The sequence below is a fragment of the Podarcis cretensis genome (assembly GCF_951804945.1).
Source record: "Podarcis cretensis genome assembly, chromosome: 1".
In the NCBI taxonomy this organism is placed as follows: Eukaryota; Metazoa; Chordata; class Lepidosauria; order Squamata; family Lacertidae; genus Podarcis; species Podarcis cretensis.
The window spans coordinates 120,074,768-120,095,994 of record NC_137170.1 but is presented as its reverse complement, the minus strand read 5'-3'; the positions used below and the strand labels follow the sequence as shown (position 1 = coordinate 120,095,994).

Here is a 21,227-nt window from a genome sequence, read left to right as displayed (position 1 = left end):
CTGTGCAAAAATATTTGCAAGTGATGCTGCAAAATATCAGAAAGTGGATGCAGTAAACAATCTGGGAGCCAAGATTCTGTCCAGCTCTTTTGATATAACATGACTAATAACTAATAAAACAAATATGCAAGACATTTATATGGCCAGTAGCAATTTTATGGAACGCGCTTCCAGTTGAGGTATGAGAGGCCTATTCCCTGCTGAACCATTAACACCTACTGGAGATTTCGTTTATTCCATTTACCTGATTTTTTTACCTTTTTTTTTTGTATTGTATCCTTGTAAAGTGCTCAGAGACAAGTGTAGTTAAACAGAATGTAAATTGTTTAAATCAATTTTTTAAAAGCTGCCCTATGTGTACACACAGCTAGAAAGTGCATTTGCTACCTCCCCAAAATGCATTTCATTTTGGCTGAGTGTGCATACATTGTCATCTTCATTTTGTTAGTATTTCATTCATTTTGATAGTCTGAAAGAGCTTTTTGACGGAACAGTGATAAGCCAGTTTACATATACAATGCGTTCTGCAGCTCCTCTTGCCTTTTGTGGAAACCAGAGAGAGCCTGCCTGGGGAGAGTCTTACAATGTTGTCCAGCCACATTTATGTAGCCAGCCCATCTTTGGTGGAGATTCACCTGATAAATACCTGAGCCATTTGTTGTTCTTGACTGCATTGTTGTTTTACATAATTCTTCCCATGGGTTTCAGTACAGTGATACCTCTGGTTAAGTACTTAATTCGTTCTAGAGGTCTGTTCTTAACCTGAAACTGTTCTTAACCTGAAGCACCACTTTAGCTAATGGGGGCCTCCCTCTGCCGCCGCGCCGCCAGAGCACGATTTCTGTTCTCATCCTGAAGCAAAGTTCTTAACCTGAAGCACTATTTCTGGGCTAGCGGATGTGTAACCTGAAGCGTATGTAACCTGAGGTTCCACTGTATACAGTCTTACCATGGTTCACAAACGCCTTGTGAATCGAACTTTTTGGCTCCCGAACGCCGCAAACCCGGAAGTGAGTGTTCCAGTTTGCGAACATTTTTTGGAAGCCGAACTTCTTCTTCTTCTTCTTCTTCTTCTTCTTCTTCTTCTTCTTCTTCTTCTTAAACGGTTACCATTAACTGTTTCTTTGTACTCATTGACAATTGGAAAGGGGCATGGCTTTTTTCTTTTTTTAAAAAAGTAATCCCTTCACTTAATCAAAATCCTGATTAACATTGGACTCACTACAAACTTTTCCCACCGCCTTGCAATAAAACAGCCATCCGTGGCACAAGAACAGGCAGCTTCTGAGCATACAGAGTGTAATTCAACTTACTGTGCCTGTACAGCCTCTAGTACCGGACTTCTTGTATATCAGTAAACTTGCTGGGTAGATGTTGAAAGGAGAATGCTCACAAAGAAATGAATGGCTGCTAGCCACTGAGTACATGCCATCCATGTGTACCAGTGGCAATACTTTAACAGCTGCTCATTCCATCTGCATAGCTTGCAGGTATGGGCACTTGCAAAGCATTGTGCTTTTAGAACACCCCAAACCAGAGCACTTCAAAGGCTAAAGTGTGTACACAGCCCCAGTCTAAAAATAGATAGGATGTTCAGAGCATCCTGTAAGCTTTTTTGGTTCTTTCCATTTCCCCTCTCATGTCCAGATATTCCTTTTTTTCTTCATTTGAGGGGGGTGGGCTGGTTTTGTGAATGCTAACGACCTTCTAACCATTGCAGACTTAGCTTTGGAACCATCCGTGGTTTGTTAAAGCAGCAGTACAGATGTGGGAGTAATTATAATTATTTCAGAAAATGAGAATGACAAGAATTTTCACACAGGAGAAGGCAAGCATAGGCAGCATGGGGGGGGAGTACCCCCAACAAGTACCTCACCCCCTACTTACCCCCCCCCCCCCATCGCTGAACTCCTTTCATTAATATATGTTGTTGTTTTTCTTTCTTGCCCACCTAGAAATATACTTTCCCCCTTTTGTGGCTACCCATATTTTTTTTTCTGATGCTGGAGATAAGGGAAAAGCAATAAAGCCTTTGGGATGTTCCCAACTGCCTAACAACAGGTAGGATAGTGAACAGTTATGACTGCATTAAGTCATAGTGAACACATTTGCCCAGCACACTAATGCTTCACTTTTCCCACTTCTTCTCTTTTGTGCCCATGAGAAGCAATTCAGAAACTTCTGCTTCTGGTTTTAAGTAAGCCACAGTTCTTTGTGACATCTGAACATGGAACTGTGGTTTGTTTAAACTGTGGTTAGTGAGAACCCTCCATGATAAGGCTGTGTTTTTTTAATTGAAACTGTAAGCTGTTGCTCCTGCTGTTCCTTTACTGGCATGCAAAAGAGGAGGAGGAAGCATACAAGCATAAGGCTTGTAGTGCAAAACCACAGTTTCCCATTGCATCTGAACTGAGACACAGTATTGACAAGAAGGTATTGAAATATTAATTTATTTTATATGGCCAAAGTGGGATGAAAAGCCTCAAAGTCCTTTTGGAATCTGGTTAAAAGAATACTTGCAGCATCCAGGAGGCTGGAAGGTAGCTGTATTGAGAGAGACTGGTTATTTTTCACTAAAAATAGGCAGCCTTCCTTTTAAAAGCTGTTATATAACGGTCTTTGGAAATTGCATTACTGTGGTAGAAGGAAATATAGTTATGCTGAATAGGATTTCAGATCAGCAGATAAGTAACAGAGCCCTGTGATTGATAGATCCTTTAAAAAGCATTGGGGTGAGTTTCTTTAACATCATCGGTGCATAGAGCTTTGCAGTTTCACATACAGTGGTACCTCGGTTTAAGAACTTTGTTAGCTGCCACTAACAAAGCCAGGAAACTCTTGGATCGGGCTGTGACACGCAAGGTGTTGTCATCTACCATGCAGATGGCGTTCATCTTTCTGACGACGGAAATGATATTTGGTTGCCCGATAATATCGAATGCATAAGAGGAGGGTTGCAAGTGTGAGGGTATTGGCGGCAAGCTTTGTGCTCGTGTGGCGGTTAGGCATTGGAATAGCGATGTGGGGGGAGGGCGAGGGATGGCCATCCCCTGTCCCTCCATGCGTAAGGGTATTCCGTTAAAGGAATCCAGCGGTGTGGATCTCATCCGAAGCCCGCGGAGGGGCTAGGGCCATGCCACGATCCCAGCGGGAACCCAGGGGGGCTTGAGTCGATCTGCATTGGCGGGGCTCCCCCGACCCTTCCAGATTTCCTGCAAAGCAGGCAGGGGTCAGATACAGTCTTGATGCCAATGCCTAAGCCAATACCGCTCACATTCTGTAACCAATAAAGTTGTGGCCTAAATTTTGCCCATTAACATTAGCCAAAATTCTGTGTCCTTGTGTCCTTATTCACCTGGGGCTGGCTTGGGGGTCTTGAAGCGCAAGCAAGAGAACCCAAAATTGACAGGTTGCTCGTCCCTAGGCATTTTGTAAGACAGAGGAAGAGTCAAAATTGCCCCTCATGCAGAGGATATCATATTCAAGCTGGGCTACTGAGGGATACGCTTGTCAATGCATACTTTGTTTTTTTGCTTAAACCAGTGGTTAGGGATGGGGAGCTGGATTATGAGGGGAAGGGACTTTAATTGTTTGCACCCCCCAACATGGTCCTCACCCAAAGGCGTTTATGCCTGAGTTTGGACAGACATTCAGCTTTGAAATTAATGCTGGCAAAGCAGAGTTTATATATTTTGATTAATCATGAAAAAGAAGCTATAACGGGACTTTGGAGGGTTAAATGGAATAGTAAGCTTGTAAAATATTTAGGTGTTTTTACAGAACTCCAGTTTGGATCAATAAGGTAAAATCAATTATAACCCAGTCAAAACATTAAAAAGATATTTACAGTGATAGGAACAGCGTAAGCTGTCTTAGTTTGGAAAAATAGCATCAATAAAGCGAACCTTGAATACTCTCACTCCTCCTCCTCCTTTTGCTGTTAGGCAAAAGTTTATTAGAAAAGTGGCAGAAAGTGCTTCAGTCTTCATGTACTTTGCTGATGCGTTGGGGGAAGAGCAAGGAGACCAAATGAACTTCCTGCAGAAGTTCAAACAGCAAACAGAAGCAGTGCTTCACTGTACAGTTCAGCGTTTGACTTGGAAAGAGATTGCGTCACATCACAGCCTGGATAGGTCAGTTGCTTAGAGTGTGGTGCTGATAATGTCAAGGTTGCAGGTTTGATCGCCACATGCGACAGGTGCATATTCCTGGGCTTGGACTAAATGATCCTCAGGGTCCCTTCCATCTCTATGATTCTATGTTATGCTGGGGAGAGCATCAGCAAGTAAGCCTAAAACCAGGGTGGATAAAAATCAATGATTTTTTTAAATTAAAAAAACGGATTTCTAAAATTTAAATCAGTTTTTTTAAAAATAAAATGCTTTTGGAGGAAAAATCTTTCTAAAGATAGCTTTCTGTTTAAGTTACATTATACAGTGGTACTCGGGTTACAGATGCTTCAGGTTACAGACGCTTCAGGTTACAGACTCAGGCTAACCCAGAAATAGTACTTCAGATTAAGAACTTTACCTCAGGATCAGAACAGAAATCACGCGACGGCAGCGGGAGGCCCCATTAGCTAAAGTGGTACCTCAGGTTAAGAACAGTTTCAGGTTAAGAATGGACCTCCAGAACGAATTAAGTTCCTAACCCGAGGTACCACTATAGTCCAAAGGCTATTCATCAAGAAATAAGCATTTGTTTTAAGTATTTCTTGTGTGCTAAAACTCAGTCTAAGTTTACTTTTTTTAAAAAAAAAGTTTAACCACATCAATTAACAAACATGGATACATATGCTATAATGTACAATGAGACCAGTAATAGTCCTGACCACTTCTTCTAGTGAAGGCAAAGTTGACAGTAAGTGGTCCTCCCCAATATGGAAGATGTGGGAGCTCCAAGAGTCGAGTGGTGGGCACATTATATGCAGTCAGCTGCTGAGCTTTCCCATCTCTGAAACCAGGGCCAGGATCATCTCTGCAAGCTGGGTTGTTAAATGTCTGGGGTTTTCACTCTAGCACTGAAGACATCACACACATGGGACACTCAATTGTGGCTTGTTTGCATGCATCCTAAAGGATTTACACGGGCTCCCAGTACAGTGGTACCTCAGGTTATATACGCTTCAGGTTACATATGCTTCAGGTTACAGACTTCGCTAACCCAGAAATAGTGCTTCAGGTTAAGAACTTTGCTTCAGGATGAGAACAGAAATTGTGCTCTGGCAGCGCAGTAGCAGCAGGAGGCCCCATTAAGTAAAGTGGTGCTTCAGGTTAAGAACATTTTCAGGTTAAGAACGGACCTCCGGAATGAATTAAGTACTGAACCCGAGGTACCACTATATGTTTCTGAGCACAATTCAAAGTGTTGGTGTTGACCTTTAAAGCCTTAAATGGCCTCAGCCCTGTATACCTGAAGGAGCGTCTCCACCCCCATTGTTCAGTCCGGACAATGAGGGCCTTCTGGCGGTTCCCTCACTACAAGATGTGAAGCTACAGGGAACCAGGCAGAGGGCCTTCTCGGTAGTGGCACCCGCCCTATGGAACGCCCTCCCATCAGATGTCAAACAGACACACAACTGTTTTTAATGGCTGATATTTTACTGTGTTTTTAATATTTTGTTGGGAGCCGCCCAGAGTGGCTTGGGCAACCCAGTCAGATGGGTGGCATATAAATAAAATATTATTATTATTATTATTATTATTATTATTATTATTATTAACTATTAGGTTCAGAGGATGATGGTTTTTCATTAGAATGGTGTTATGAATGAGATATTCTGAAACATGCATGTTGAAGTTGACATGAATATCAATTAGCCAATGGTCCAGAAACAACTCTATGTAGTGCAAAACGCTTTGTAGAGTGTGGGGAAAGAATAATACAGAATGATTCCTAGATCCTTCTTTAACAGAGATGTCTTGTGGACCCATTCTAACGGGATTAGATTGTGAGCTCATCAATATTACCACAAGGAGATATGACTCACAATGCTTTGGTGTAAGTGCCTATGGATTTATGTTAAAATAGAACCTTGGTTGGTTTTGTTGCACACTGCTTTTTGTTTCCCATGTTACTGGGATATCACTTAAAATGTTAGACAGAAAGTTACATAAGCCTGATGGTTTATTGATCATGTCTACACTGTATTTGCCTTCAGTGGCATGGGGCATCAATGAGAGAATACCAGTTACAAATGATTGTGATTTACTGTACATCACATCAATACTGAGTTCTGAGAAGCTTTTCTATGAGCTGCCTGTGTCACTAAATACTGATGCTAACTGAGTTGTCTGTTTATATCATGAGCCGTGGGGAAGCGGGAAGAGTTGAAAATCATGTCCCAAACTTGAGCAAATACAGTCGTACCTTGGATCCCAAATGCCTTGGTACTCAGACGTTTTGGCTCCCAGACACAGCAAAGGCGGAAGTGATTGTTCCGCTTTGTGAATGGTCTTTGGAACCCAAACGTCCGACAGGGCTTCCGATTGGCTGCAGGACCTTCCTGCAGCCAATCAGATGCCGTGCTTTGGTTTCTGAACGTTTTGGAAGTCAAACGGACTTCTGGAACGGATTCCGTTCAACTTCCAAGGTACGACTGTACGTTTTGTTTGGAAACATGAACAAATGGAAATGCGATGTATTTCAACCAGTACTCTGGGTAACAGCATCTGGATTACTTAGAGTTCTCACCCCCATGTTGGGAGCCCTTCGATTTGTGCTAATCCCACAACACAGGGGAGTCGACAGTGCATCATGTCGGAGGTGGGACTACCCTACACAGTCTAGACAATCCTTTTGCACATTTGCACGAGTTCACTATGACCAGACTTCTGCTAAGGTTAAAGTAAAGGTAAAGGGACCCCTGACCATTAGGTCCAGTTGTGGCCAACTCTGGGGTTGGGGCGCTCATCTCGCTTTATTGGCCGAGGGAGCTGGCGTACAGCTTCCGGGTCATGTGGCCAGCATGACTAAGCCGCTTCTGGCGAACCAGAGCAGCGGACGAAAACACAGTTTACCTTCCCGCCGGAGTGGTACCTATTTATCTATTTGCACTTTGACGTGCTTTCGAACTGCTAGGTTGGCAGGAGCAGGGACCGAGCAACGGGAGCTCACCCCGTTGCAGGGATTCGAACCGCCGATCTTCTAATCGGCAAGTCCTAGGCTCTGTGGTTTAACCCACAGCACTACCCACATCCTGTAGTCCTAAGGTTATGACCAGTTTAATTTTAAGCAGGCATTCCACAAGTGACACCTGTATGTGCCGCTCCAATTTGCTTGGGATGTGAATGTCATGATGTTTTCATAGGTTCTAAGCAAAGGGAGGAAGAGAAAAGTGGGTTGTGATGCCGAAAATAGGGCCAAGCAAAGGAACAAACAAATAGAATGGAGTTTTCATAACATTTTTTGCAAGCATGAAAGATTAAACAGCAACAGCAATCCAGCAGGTGTTATGACAGGTTGTTGAATGTGGGCAGACTCTCTCATACACTACTGCAGGCACACGTACAGGCAGACACAAACACACACACTTCCAGGCACATAAAATACCAGGGACACACACATGGAAGCCAGCACTTGCAAGTAAGTACAGATAGACTTAGAACAGGCACCCGCAGCCACAGACAGCCACACAAACAGGTTAAAGTAACATAAACAGTGTCATAGGAATATCCAGTGTTATACAGTGGTACCTCGGGTTACAGGCGCTTCAGGTTACAGGCGCTTCAGATTACAGACTCCATTAATCCAGAAATAGTACCTCAGGTTAAGAACTTTGCTTCAGGATGCGGCGGGGGCAGGAGGCCCCATTAGCTAAAGTGGTACCTCAGGTTAAAAACAGTTTCCGGTTAAGAACGGACCTCTAGATGAATTAAGTTCGTAACCCAAGGTACCACTGTACACCAGCATACATCCACCTCAGGACACAATGCGCTGATTTTTGCTGTTTGCTCTGGGAGAGAAATGGAAAAAAATCTGTTCTGGCTGGGAGTGGAACTTTACTCACCCAAAATAGAGCTTAGGGCAGTGTACAACATAAGAAAATACAGGGGGAGAAAGAATCCTATAATATTGCCGAAGGATTTTAAAGCACAATTACATTCCATGTGTAGCCCCAGGAATTTTATTTTTAGGCTTTATCTCATTTTTAAAAATTGGGTATGGATAACTTTTAGCAAAGTGACGTTTCAACCGTTTCCCCTCCCCTCAGAAATACCGACAGTACATGTCAGGACTTCTGGCTCCTCCTTATGGTGTTATGGAAACTGGCTCCAACAATGACAGTAAGTACCTCAGCAAAAGTATCTGTAAAATGGGAACAATGGCAGTCTTTATGTCAGGCGATCCCTGGTGTCAGAGGTGAATTTTAGGGCAGCGTGGCTGGTTCCGCTGCCTTGGCGCCAAGCAGAATAGGAGGTGGGGGTGTGTGTGTGCCAGATTTTGCCCTCAAGCACTGCTGAAATTTGAAAGACCAAAGTCTGCTGTGACTGATGTAAGCGTAAAGAACCATCCCATTTGAAGAGCAACATTTAATCCTCAGACATATTGTTCTGATGTGTCTACTGTTTTCTTACAGGAATGCCTGACAAGGATAACATGTCAAGTAGTAGTCTGTGCTCAATCTCTAAAAACTGCAATAAGGTAAACAATTTTTCTTCTTCATTTTGCCTGTAAATGCCAACATATTGGTACATGGGCAAAGCAATTCTTCACAAGCAAGGCTGGGGGGGGGGAACGGCCGCCACATTTTGTGCCCAGCTGTTTCTCAGTGGCCAAGGTGGGTCTTTTCTTCTTCCCTTCCATTGGGTGCAATAGAGGAAAATAACACGGCTTGAGCTATTTTTGTTGGGTTTGCTGGTGGAACAAAGAGGCTTTGTATCAGTCCTGCCCCAATACCGCACCACTGACACGCTTGGATTCTCCCGACCACAGGTGGAAAAGCTAGATGCATAAGTCCCCTCAGCTGGCCTTACAATAAGTGTAAATTAACTTTTGTGTGTGGAAACATTAATAAAACGCAGGTGCTTCAGTTGTCAAAAAAAATGTAGGTGCTTATGAAACTGAATATACTTTACTAAGACTGGGTTCTATATTGCTTCTCTGATGGCTAATCACAGCAGAAAGTGTCACTGCAACTGATATTAAAAATGAAGCGGTTTGCCAGTATTGTTCATTGGGCCATTTCTGTTAGCAAAGTTCTGTTGAGTTTATACACCACAAGTTAGGAAAAAAGTAAGATAGCAAAGAAAACGGTTGTGAAAGACAGGCAATTTGCTTATACACTTGGCACTAATAGTATATCACCCCAAGACATTTAGATTTTGCAAGTGGAAAAAAAACAAATTGAATTAATATAAGATTTATTTTATTCGGAAGTTCAGAAACTAGTAAATGAAATTCTACAGAAATAAGCAATGCAAAATCCCCTTCTTTGCCGAAAAAGCATAAAGCTCCATTTAGCTTTATGGAGCAACCCGGCTGTTTCCATGCCACAATGGTTCCTACACCACTCCCAGTGATAGCTGTAATGACCGCCCAAATGGCATATTGTCAGGTTATGTATCATACTATTGATGCATCTCCTACTATGGCAAGCGACACATGATTGTATGTTACCACATAATCTGGCCTAAGTATGTGAGAAGAAATTTCAGATGTTGTCTGGAGTGGAGTGGGGACAGAGGATGAGAACACACGAGCATTACACTGTTCCATGTATTTGTATTTTATAAAAACTTATAAAATAAAAACTTACGTGCCACTTTTCATTTGTAAAAAGTATCAGAGTAGTTTGCAACATAGAATACAAAATATATTGGAACTAAAACAATGAGCTATCATCGAAATCAAATTAACCACGCACACACGCACACACACAAACATTGTTTAATAGTCAGGATGTTGCAGGGGAAAGTCTTCAACTTTACTTAATGTTACATTTACACAGTATCTAAGTGATTAATGATGTAAAGCATGGCAAAACATGACATTAGCAAAGTGCTCAGTACATCAAGTGGTTGTGGTACAGCTACAACAGCAGCAGCAACAACAACATTTATACCCCACCCACTCTGGGAAACATATGTCCTGTGAATAAAGCCCCATTTTTTTATTTTGGATTGACAAAAGTCTGAAGTCATTCAGCCAACACCATAAAATAGCCACAAATACATTGATAATGCCTTTTTCTGTATAACCTACCAGCTAGGGATAGAACAACAACCAAGTTAATCTGTGTTGCTTGGATTTTTATTTTATTACATTCTCCCTTTTGTTGACTAGGCTTTTTTCTGCATGGTTGAATTTATTGCCTGTTTCTTGTAGGTTAAATAATCCATATTCTTAAAATAAATACGTAGTCTGATCTGATCAGAAGAAATAATACTTTTGGCACTCTTTACTCACCAGCTCCATAAACAGCCACACTTTGTTTTTTCTTTATTGAGGTTCGCTACTTCCTGTCTGCCTGTCCGTCTGCCCTGTTTCCTTAGAGAGACTGATCTTTTAACACATCTTTTTAACCTTTAATAATGTTAGAGACATTGCTGCGTATATTTGCTTTTCCTCCTGTCTTATTACATGGTATTTCCTGTCCCATCCTTACCCTGCTTGAAAACAAACCAGTTTGGGTGAAGTTTATAATAAGATGTGCCATACCAATAGCAATTTTCACTGTGGCGAGTAACAATAAAAATTATCACTCTAAAAGATGGGGTTACTACGTGAGCTTACTCGAAAGTAAACTCCACTGAGCCTCTGGGCATTTAGGATTGTGTTATAAGTATACTTTTTTATATAATACCACCTGAGATTATAATTTAGTATATCAGTTAAAGAAGGAATGGAGAGAAAAGGGCAGCCGCTCGGGATAAAGGGAATAGTTTTGTGGTGGAAAACGACATACAAAAACTCCATTATATTAGGTGAAGTTGGTTTGCAAAGTATATTAGGCAAAATTGCATTTTTTAAAAAGGGTAGATGAGGAGAAATTTGCGCTAGAATGCTGATGAGGGCATTTAAAATATAAATTCACAAACCAATTTAGGAATGTGGAAAATGGAGATTAAGACTAGAAAAAGGAGAACTTGATTTGCCTGTCCCTAGTCCTAATAGAGAAGCATGTTGACAGGAAGGATAAGACACTTTTGTTTCCTAAAGTGCCCCCAGCATCTTGGCTACATCCAAACACTCTCTCAACAGGTGAGATGCTGCCTGCTGTCCTCCATGCATTCTTCAAATGCAGCTCCATGGAGTGCCTTTGCTGTGGAGTCACTCCTCTAGGTTACAAAGGCTTGAAAGGCATCTATCTCAAGCACACAAATCTCACGCGGATAGGAATTTAGAAGGGTGTCTCATGATTTATCCAAATCACTACCAGCGGATTGTTTTCCCATCTCTGCCCCTTTTGGAGCAATTAATAAATAGCCCAAAGTGTTGCAGATGATCCTGAACGTCTGAAGTTGCGTCACATGCAAGGAAAGAAAAGTAAAACAAAAGTGAAACTCGCAAGGCACAAAAGTGCGGAGGAGTCTGTGACAAATGCATTCATGATAAATCCGTCTTGACATGTGTGCAGGTCTTCACTTGTCATCGGTTCACTAGTTACATAAGATAAAGTACAAAAGCACATTGAGGTTTGCATAAGCTGCTCTTATATAAGTTGAGGGGTTGGAAAGCCCAGTCTGTAAGCAGCGACGATATTGTTTCAAACTCTCCCTTCTCCGAGCACAAGTAGTTCAGAGTTACTGATATTGCAAAGAGGCTTCCATGGGGGAAAAGATGTTGGAAGGAAGATACAGGACTGTAAAACCTCCGAAGATCTTGTGGGAGTATACAGCATTTCTGTAATGATCAGCTCCTGGTTTCAAGGTGTAAATCTACTAAATTTATCTCATAGAGCTAGGAGTGGGCAGACTTCTGGTTTGTTGGATCTATATGGCATTCCGTAGGATGGTTGCGTCAAAGCACCAGGTACTTCGTGCCTAAATTATGGATATAATTTAATCTCCACCCCCATCGTTCAGCCCAGACACTGAGGTCCAGCGCCGAGGGGCTTCTGGCGGTTCCCTCACTGCGAGGTGAGGTTACAGGGAACCAGGCAGAGGGCCTTCTCGGTAGTGGCGCCTGCCCTGTGGAACGCCCTCCCACCAGGTGTCAAAGAAATTAACAACTATCTGACATTTAGAAGACATCTGAAGGCAGCCCTGTTTAGGAAAGTTTTTAATGGCTGATGTTTTAATGTATTTTTAATCTCTTGTTGGAAGCCGCCCAGAGTGGCTTGGGAAACCCAGCCAGATGGGCGGGGTATAAATAATAAATTATTATTAGTAGTAGTAGTAGTACAGGAACACAGGAAATGACCGCATCACTTCGGGGCACAGGATTGCAGCATGAGATGAAATACAGTCTGAAATACGCTTTGTGCCCTAGCTCCTTTGCACATGTTCGGTGTGATTCCATCACAGTCTATAAAGACACGCACACACGCTCCATTAGTTTTTGCAGTTGGGCAGTCGGGAAAAAAAGTAATTACGATGAGAAACAGGGTCGTCCTTTTCAAGGGTCAGTTCTTCTGACAAGTCGAGCGCATATGAGCAGCACATTTTGCACTTATGCTTGAAACAGTCAAATGAACACCTCCCCACCCCACCCCGAAATCTTGCAATTATTCTTTCAACTTCAGCAGGAAAATTGAAAAAAGGAAATTTTAAAAACTTGGAAGATCTCGCAGAATCTTACAAATGTGCGCTGTGAGCACCCGTCCTACAAGTAATTCTGGAAACTGGGAATTACAGAGTGAAAATAAGATAGGAAGCCACTGAAAGAATCAATAAATGCATGCAGCATTTGTGGCAGCCATTCTTGATGTGTGAAAAGGGAGATTGGTGGCAAAGATTTCAGTGATTAATAAGGAACGAGAAAATGATTTATTGTCTGCCTGACATTTGTTTGGAGCAGATTCTTAACGTGATCCTAATCATGTTTGCTCAAGAAGCAAACCCTAGTGATTTTAGCAGGTATCGCTTTCCAGGTAAGTACACTTGAGGATTGTAGCTCCTGAGTGGGAACTATTGCATTTCCAAGGCGTGTGCAGGCTATTATCCCATTATTTCAACACTGATGCAAAAATGCCACACAAGCATGTGGAGATTTACAGCTTTTGCAACTCTACATTATTCATTATTTATATAAAAGGAGGAGGGAGGCTTTGGGAAGAAAGCAGAAAACACAGAAAACAGACACACCCTCTTGTAACAGCCAGGAGGAATTAGGAGCACAGAACATTCTGTGCAAACCACCTTCTCCTTAACACCCCCTTTCTACTGAATAGGTCAGGGACATGGATCAAAACCACAAGAGGAAAAAAGTGTATGTATTTCTTTTTTTAAAAAAATGCATATACCACTTTATGGTCCTTGAGAGCGTTCCAAAGGCAGTTTCCAACACAAACACACAATAAGTAGGGTATTTTTAACAACTCTGCAATTAAATCAATAAAGACGACAAAGCAGCTTTTTAAATAAAAAAAGCTAAATAGCAACATACAAGCAACAGGACGCCAACACCCCCTTTAACCCTGAAGAATACAAAGGTCTTTTTTGTCCCAGGAGGATGGACCCTACTAGGCAACAGACATTTTGGAAAACATTGACATCCTGCCATGCCATTCCTCATGCCCTGACAGCGGCGGTGCTTATTTGTTTCTGCCTGGGATTGCCTTGCCTGGTCACGTTCTCCCAGTGTGTCGCAGGACATTTGTGAGAGAAGCTGCCAATTGTGTGACCAAGCAAAGAGGCGGGAATCCCAGGGCATGCATTCCAGCAGGCGTTGTGTATGTGTGATGAATGCTGGCACCATTTGCTTACACAGATTGTAAGTGATGTAGTAGTGAATGAGTAGCACTGAGGACAGAGCAGTGTGTTCTGCGCAGCCATAAACCAGCCTGCTTCCAAGGTCCAGTGGAACCTCGGTCGTCGAACACTTTGGAAGCCGAACAATTCGGAACCCGAACGCCGACAACCTGGAAGCAAATGCTTCCGTTTTCAAATGCGCCCCAGAAGTTGAACGGCTTCCGAGGTGTGTTTCTCAATTTTTTAAAAGGAATTTGCCGACTGGCAATTGCGCCTTGGTTGTTGAACGTTTTGGAAGTTGAACAGTCTTCTGGAACGGATTACGTTCGACAACCGAGGTTCTACTGTACCAGAGTGGTCAGCTTCTGTATGTAGAATGGCAGGGGCACTGTCTTGTACAGTGGTACCTCAGGTTGCAAATGGGATCCGTTCCGGAGGCCCGTTCGCAACATGAAAAGAGCGCAACCTACAGCGGCGTGTCTGCGCATGCGCGGGTTGCGATTCGCCGCTTCTGCGCATACATGTGATGTTATTTTGTGCTTCTGCGCATGCACAAGTGGTGAAACCCAGAAGTAATCCTTTCCGGTACTTCTGGGTCGCCGTGGGATGTAACCTGAAAGAACGTAACATGAGGTATGACTGTATTTGCCTCATGTAGAAAGATGTCTTGGGTCAGACCTCTGTTGTACCATTATAAAAAGCTGAGGGAAGACAGGCTTTTGACTAAGGGAAGGAGTTCCCTTGGTTGAAGGGCACAAACAGAAAAAGCTCTCCTCAAAGGGAAAAGGCAAATATCACACTTTTTGTGGTAGGCGGCCACTTCCTATCTTCGGCAGATTTCTGCAGTCAAATCATTTAAGTACCCATGCTGTATTTGGTGTACAGGGAAGATGATCCATTATTCTTGCCTAAATTAAAACACTTTCAGCAAACCATTTCCATCTTCCCACTGAGAATGGCTATGAAAAATAGGGCCTCAGTCTGTGGACTAAGCATATGCTGGAGTTTCATCTTTGGAGCACTTTGTTCAATTCATGCAAAACTGTTTTAGCAGCTGTTAACGCTGTAGCAGAGAAGCATGGAAATGACAGGAAAATAAGACATCATTAGTTGTGTTCCAATCTTTATGCATGTGTTTGTGCACAGACCGTATTCCGCCTAAGCGTTCCTTTCCTTTTGACACTGGCCGCGATGTGTCATTTTGGGTAATGGTTGGGCCATTTTATGTGTCTTAAAGTGGAGGGCATTTATAGTTGCAGCACACTATGTAATGCTAAATAATGCATGCCTGGTGTATCATTCTAACGTACGTTGGTTGCTCTGATTGCACAAAAATATTTTAAAAGTCCACATTTTAGCAGTTTTAGAGATAAGCAGAAGCTTTGTTCGAATTACTCCTCTTCAGATGAGGCATTTCTTCAATTTCAGCTGTCAAGCAGGGGTCAAATTAGATTTTACAAAAGGTAACTTTCCTCCCAAGGGTGAAAAGATGGGCTTTGGGGAGGGTTGTGGTTTTGTTCTGAAAAAATAGCACGGGAAAGGGTTAAGCAGCTTGCCTTGCCCACTTCACCCATAGCTCACATGCTTTGCATCCTGAAGGTGTGAAATCTGCTCTGGAGGGAGAAACCGATTTAGGGATTTAATTGTACAAAGATGGATCACTCGCATAGTATGAAGCGTAGAGGGAAGATTTGAATCTTTTGAACAGTTACAGGATAGTTTTAGTGAATAGTTTTAGTGTATGCGCAAAGTTGGCTGAGAAAAGGCGACTCAGAACTTCTATTCAATAAAACCGGCATATGAATTTTCAATTACACAGGGCTTCCCTCCCCCCCCTTTTTTTGCTACTGATATCTGCATCTCATCGCCATGTTTTAACTCAGTAGCTGTTTATGCATCTTTCTGTTTTCATCTAAATGTAGAACCTAGTTATTCTTGATTGCGACAAATGATACTGTGGAAAATTGCATATTTCACGTCTTCTCAGACTTCCAACATTTTCAGTTTTCGTATGTTCATTTATTTATTTATTTTTCTTTTGAAAAATCCACTTCCATGTTTGTTTACTTTTATCACTGCCCCCTTTGTTTCTTTCACTTAAATTTTATTTTTCAGACTCCTTTCATTGATCATCACATCCCAATCCGTCCAGCTACAGCCAATGTAGAGGTAAAGAGGTTAGATGTACAGCTGTCCTGGGTTGCTGTAGAAACTGAAGTGCTTTGGGGTTATCCAATTACCCACCCTGCCATTGCAATGATGCTTTGACTGTAATATATCTGAGTAAATTAGCTTCATGCTGTCTCACTGCATTAAGTGTGAATACTCTAGAGTAAAGTGTTTGCCTGAGGACTTTGCAACAGGTCAGTGCCCAGAATATAACCCCTTCGTAAGTGGGAAGTTGTCAGTATATGTAACTTACTTTTTAACCTGTAAAGGTAAAGGGACCCTGACCATTAGGTCCAGTCACAGACTACTCTGGGGTTGCGGCACTCATCTCGCTTTACTGGCCGAGGAAGCCGGCATATGGCTTCCGGGTCATGTGGCCAGCATGACTAAGCCGCTTCTGGCGAACCAGAGCAGCACACAGAAACGCCGTTTACCTTCCCACCGGAGCAGTACCTATTTATCTACTTGCACTTGATGTGCTTTCAAACTGCTAGGTTGGCAGGAGCAGGGACTGAGCAACAGGAACTCACCCCGTCGCAGGGATTCGAACCGCTGACCTTCTGATCGGCGAGTCCTAGGCTCTGTGGTTTAACCCACAGTGCCACCCACGTCCCTTTCACCTGTGCTATCTAATAAATACCTCACTGTTAGTGTTGTTGCCGTGCTACTTGCAATGCAACATAACTGATAGGTTGCTCTGAATTACTAGGGGTTGCAGATAGAACATAGTTGGCTGGATCAATAAAATATCAGGGGGAACTCCTTTCTGCTAAGGCAATTGGCTTTCCTGGCTGCTCCCTCATCTCAGGGCAGTTCACAACATAAAATCACAACATAAAAATCAGACTTGATGAAATTGTACTGGAAATGAACACAGAAAAAAGTGAGAAAGTGCACCAAGCCGATCTACAATTTTGTTGTGTTTGCTTTAGGTGTAGGTGCTCTGATAGACACACACAACAAAGGTAGCATTTTCCCATCTCCACCGTATTAAACAGTTGGTCCCTTACCTTTCTCGCCCTGATCTGGCCACAGTGATCCATGCGACGGTCACCTCCAGTCTTGATTATTGTAACTCGCTCTACGTGGGGCTGCCCTTGCAGCTGACCCAGAAACTCCAGGGGGGGGGGGGCAGAATGCCACGGCGAGGCTCCTTAACGGGGTCCTTGCCGCGGGATCACATTCATCCAGTGCTTTACCAACTGCACTGGCTCCAGGTGGAGTACAGGGTCAGGTTTAAGGTGCTGGTTTTGACCTTTAAAGCCCTATGCGGCCTAGGACCCACGTACCTACGGGACCGCCTCTCCTGGTATGCCCCACGAAGGACCTTAAGGTCCACAAATGACAACACTTTGGAGGTCCCAAGTCTTAAGGTGGTTAGATTGGTCTCAACTAGGGCCAGGGCCTTTTCAGTACTGGCCCCGACTTGGTGGAATGCTTTGTCACAAGAGACTAGGGCCCTGCGGGACTTGACATCTTTCCGCAGGGCCTGCAAGACAGAGCTGTTCTGCCTGGCCTTTGGCTTGGACTTAGTCTGTCCCTTATTTTTTCCCTCCCCTTACGGTTTTGATCTATGGGCTACTTTTAAAATGAGGCTGCATTTTAAATTGCATTTTAAACTGTATTTTTTTTTTCCTATTATGTTTTTATTGTAATTTTACTGGTGTTAGTTGCCCTGGGCCCGGCCCCGGCTGGGGAGGGAGGGGTATAAATAAAAATGTATTATTATTATTATTATTACACATAGACCTGCTATTACACACACCTCGAAAGGACGGATTCATTTCAGTGTCCTTGCATGTGCAAATTCCTTGGCAGAAACTAGGAAGTGCACACCGTGTGCAGCTGAGGTGCATAGATCCCTGGATTGGTTATATCCTGCAGATCCAAGAAGATCTACAAACATGGGGGCAAATGTACACATCCCATTATGATATTAAAGCCTAGATTAATAAGCTTCATTGCATTGTCAAAAAAAACCCATATTTGTAAATACCACTGTTACATAAAAGTCTTTTCAGGAAAACAGAAAAGCTTAAAATATTTCTTGCCTGCTTCTTCTTCTTCTTCTTCTTCCTCCTCCTCCTCCTCCTCCTCCTCCTCCTCCTCCTCCTCCTCCAGGTTCCATCAGAAAGAATCCTTCAAGCTGGGAAAGTATTACGGAACGCCATCCTCTCCCGAGCCCCTCACATGATAAGAGACCGTAAATATCACCTGAAGACGTACAGGTATTTGTGAGCAGCTGATTGCATAATGGTTTGGGGGCCCTTACATATTGCAAGCACCATCTAGTGACTTTTAATTGTAGCTTGCTGCTTTTTGAGGTTCTCAAAAACAGTCGTACCTTGGTAATAATAATAATAATAATAATAATAATAATAATAATAATAATTTATTATTTATACCCCTCCCACCTGGCTGGGTTTCCCCAGCCACTCCGGGCGGCTTCCAACAAAGCACTAAAATACAATAACCAATTAAACATTAAAAGCTTCCCTAAACAGGGCTGCCTTCAAATGTCTTCTAAAAGTTTGGTAGTTATTTTCCTCTTTGACATCTGGTGGGAGGGCGTTCCACAGGGCGGGTGCCACTACCGAGAAGGCCCTCTGCCTGGTTCCCTGTAACTTGGCTTCTCGCAATGAGGGAACCGCTAGAAGGCCCTCTGCGCTGGACCTCAGTGTCCGGGCAGAACGATAGAGGTGGAGACGTTCCTTCAGGTATACTGGATTTAGCGCTTTAAAGGTCAGCACCAACACTTTGAATTGTGCTCGGAAACGTACTGGGAGCCAGTGTAGGTCTTTCAAGACCGGTGTTATATGGTCTCAGCGGCCGCTCCCAGTCACCAGTCTAGCTGCCGCATTCTGGATTAGTTGTAGTTTCCGAGTCACCTTCAAAGGTAGCCCCACGTAGAGCACATTGCAGTAGTCCAAGCGAGAGATAACCAGAGCATGCACCACTCTAGCGAGACAGTCTGCGGGCAGGTAGGGTCTCAGCCTGCGTACCAGATGGAGTTGGTAAACAGCTGCCCTGGACACGGAATTGACCTGCGCCTCTATGGACAGCTGTGAGTCCAGAATGACTCCCAGGCTGCGCACCTGGTCCTTCAGGGGCACAGTTGCCCCATTCAGGACCAGGGAGTCCTCCACATCCACCCGTCTCCTGTCCCAAAAAACTTGTCTTGTCAGGATTGAACCTCAATCTGTTAGCCGCCATCCATCCTCCAACCACCTCCAGACAAACGGAATCCGTTCCAGAAGTCTGTACGATTTCCAAAAACGTTCGACAACTAAGTCGCAGCTTCCGATTGGCTGCAGGAGCTTCCTGCACGCAATCAGAGACCACGGAAGCCCTCTTGGATGTTTGTCTTCCAAAGAACATTCGCAAACCGGAACACTCATTTCTGGGTTTGTGATGTTTGGGTGAAAACGTTCAAGTCCCAGGGCTTTTGGGACCCAAGGTATGACTGTACCTTGTGATACGATGGCAACCCACCAAGTACAGATTGAAAACGATAGCCCTAAGTGTGTCTCATTCTAGTCTGTTAAATATAAGAAATGATGCATGCATAGGCTAGGCAATTGGGTTCAGACAAAGAGCCAGTGTGGTGTAATGATTATAGTGTGCTGGACCATGATCTTGGAGACCAAGGTTCAAATTCCCACTCAGTCATTAAGCTCATTGGGCCAGTTGCCATCTCTTAGCCTAACCTACCTCACAGGGTCATTGTGAAGGTGAAATTGGGGGAGAATGAGAACCATGTACATACCACCTTGAGCTCCTTGGATGAGAATGGTGGTATATAAATAATAATAATAATTATGATGATGATGGCAAAAGCCATATGGTGGGGTACCATTAGGCAAATCTGTCAATTTCTCATTTTCACTGTTAAGTTCAGGTCTCTACATTTCAACATCAGTTTGATGATCAGTTTTTTAAAGTCCTCGTGAAATTTTGTCAGCATTTCGGAGCGAATGTCTCCTAATGTGCAGATTTTTGTATGTTGCTTTTGCCTAATCTGCACACTTTACATAGTAAATGCATTAGTGGTTGGAGAATAGCAGTGCAGAATTTGGGAAAGTGCAGATTTTGAAGGATGCCTGTGTTCCTCTTCATATACTGTTTCAGGAAGTGCAAATTAGGTAGATTTGCCCTTTAATAGGCAAATTGAATTTCTCCTGCAGCCCAAAATGCCACGTGAACAATAACATTCTTTAAATGTCCAATTGCATGCTTAAATTGGGCCTGCCCCCTTAGATTTGGCTTCAGTGTACTTGTAATTCTTTCTCCCTCCCTCTGTTATAGTAGATATAGGTTTATGTTTATTATCGCTCATGCTTCTGTGTATCCTGCTGGTGGCAGCACTGCCTTGGGTAAACTAAATTATCTGTGTAGTTCTGCCTGAATAGAAATTTAAAACTAAGGATAGTTAACCCACCTTTCTTTCTTTCCCCCTACTAATAGTAATAGTAATGTGGTGCACCTTCTCAAGAGGACTGAATAATTTAATTAAATACTCTTGAGGGCTTAGCTTTTCTCTTGCTAATAGTATAAATGTGTGGGAAGTTAGGAGCTGGGGATTTATTGTTTTTTCTATATTAGGAACAAAATAGGTTACAAAGATTTATTTTATGCAACTTGCAATCATTTGAATTACACAGAACTCCTCATCAGAATGGAAAACAAACCTTCATCTAGGAACAGATGAGGTTTTCTTTTTTTGTTTTCATCACAGTGAAACTCAAGAAACGATAGCTCTAGCCCAGTCATAGGCAAACTCAGCCCTCCAGCTGTTTTTGGGACTACAACTCCCATGATCCCTAGCTAACAGGACCAGTGGTCAGGAATGATGGGAATTGTAGTCCCAAAACATTTGGAGAGTTGAGTTTGCCTATGCCTGCTCTAGCCTATCAGAATATAGCTCCGTTGGAATTGACCCTTTATTATTGAATCAGTGGTCCACAGATTTCAATGGGCCTTGGTAGCCGGCCACTATCTGTAGTCTGATCCAAACTCTCTCCTCCTCCTAAATTCCCTGGCACATGCAGAAGACTCGAGGAAGATGAGAGACCAGCCTCTCATTTTGTCCCAGGCTTTCCAGATACAGTCATACCTCGGGTTGAAGTTGCTTCAGGTTGAGCGCTTTCGGGTTTCGCCACTCGCGCAAGTGCAGAAGGTCAAAATGACGTCATGCACGAAAGCGGC

The 21,227-nt window shown here is 43.1% G+C and overlaps 1 protein-coding gene across 3 annotated transcripts in view; it reads left to right on the top strand.

Annotated features, from left to right (window-relative positions):
* Nucleotides 1-21,227, top strand: part of RAPGEF4 (Rap guanine nucleotide exchange factor 4) — a 163,774-nt gene that overhangs the window by 78,634 nt on the left and 63,913 nt on the right. For 2 of the 3 annotated variants that reach the window (XM_079977050.1, XM_079977052.1), the window contains 4 exons: nt 8,213-8,285; nt 8,579-8,643; nt 15,969-16,022; nt 18,144-18,250. In XM_079977050.1, the coding sequence (XP_079833176.1) occupies nt 8,213-8,285; nt 8,579-8,643; nt 15,969-16,022; nt 18,144-18,250 (299 nt within the window). The remainder of the gene's footprint in view (nt 1-8,212; nt 8,286-8,578; nt 8,644-15,968; nt 16,023-18,143; nt 18,251-21,227) is intronic. The other variant, XM_079977051.1, reaches the window with a different exon arrangement.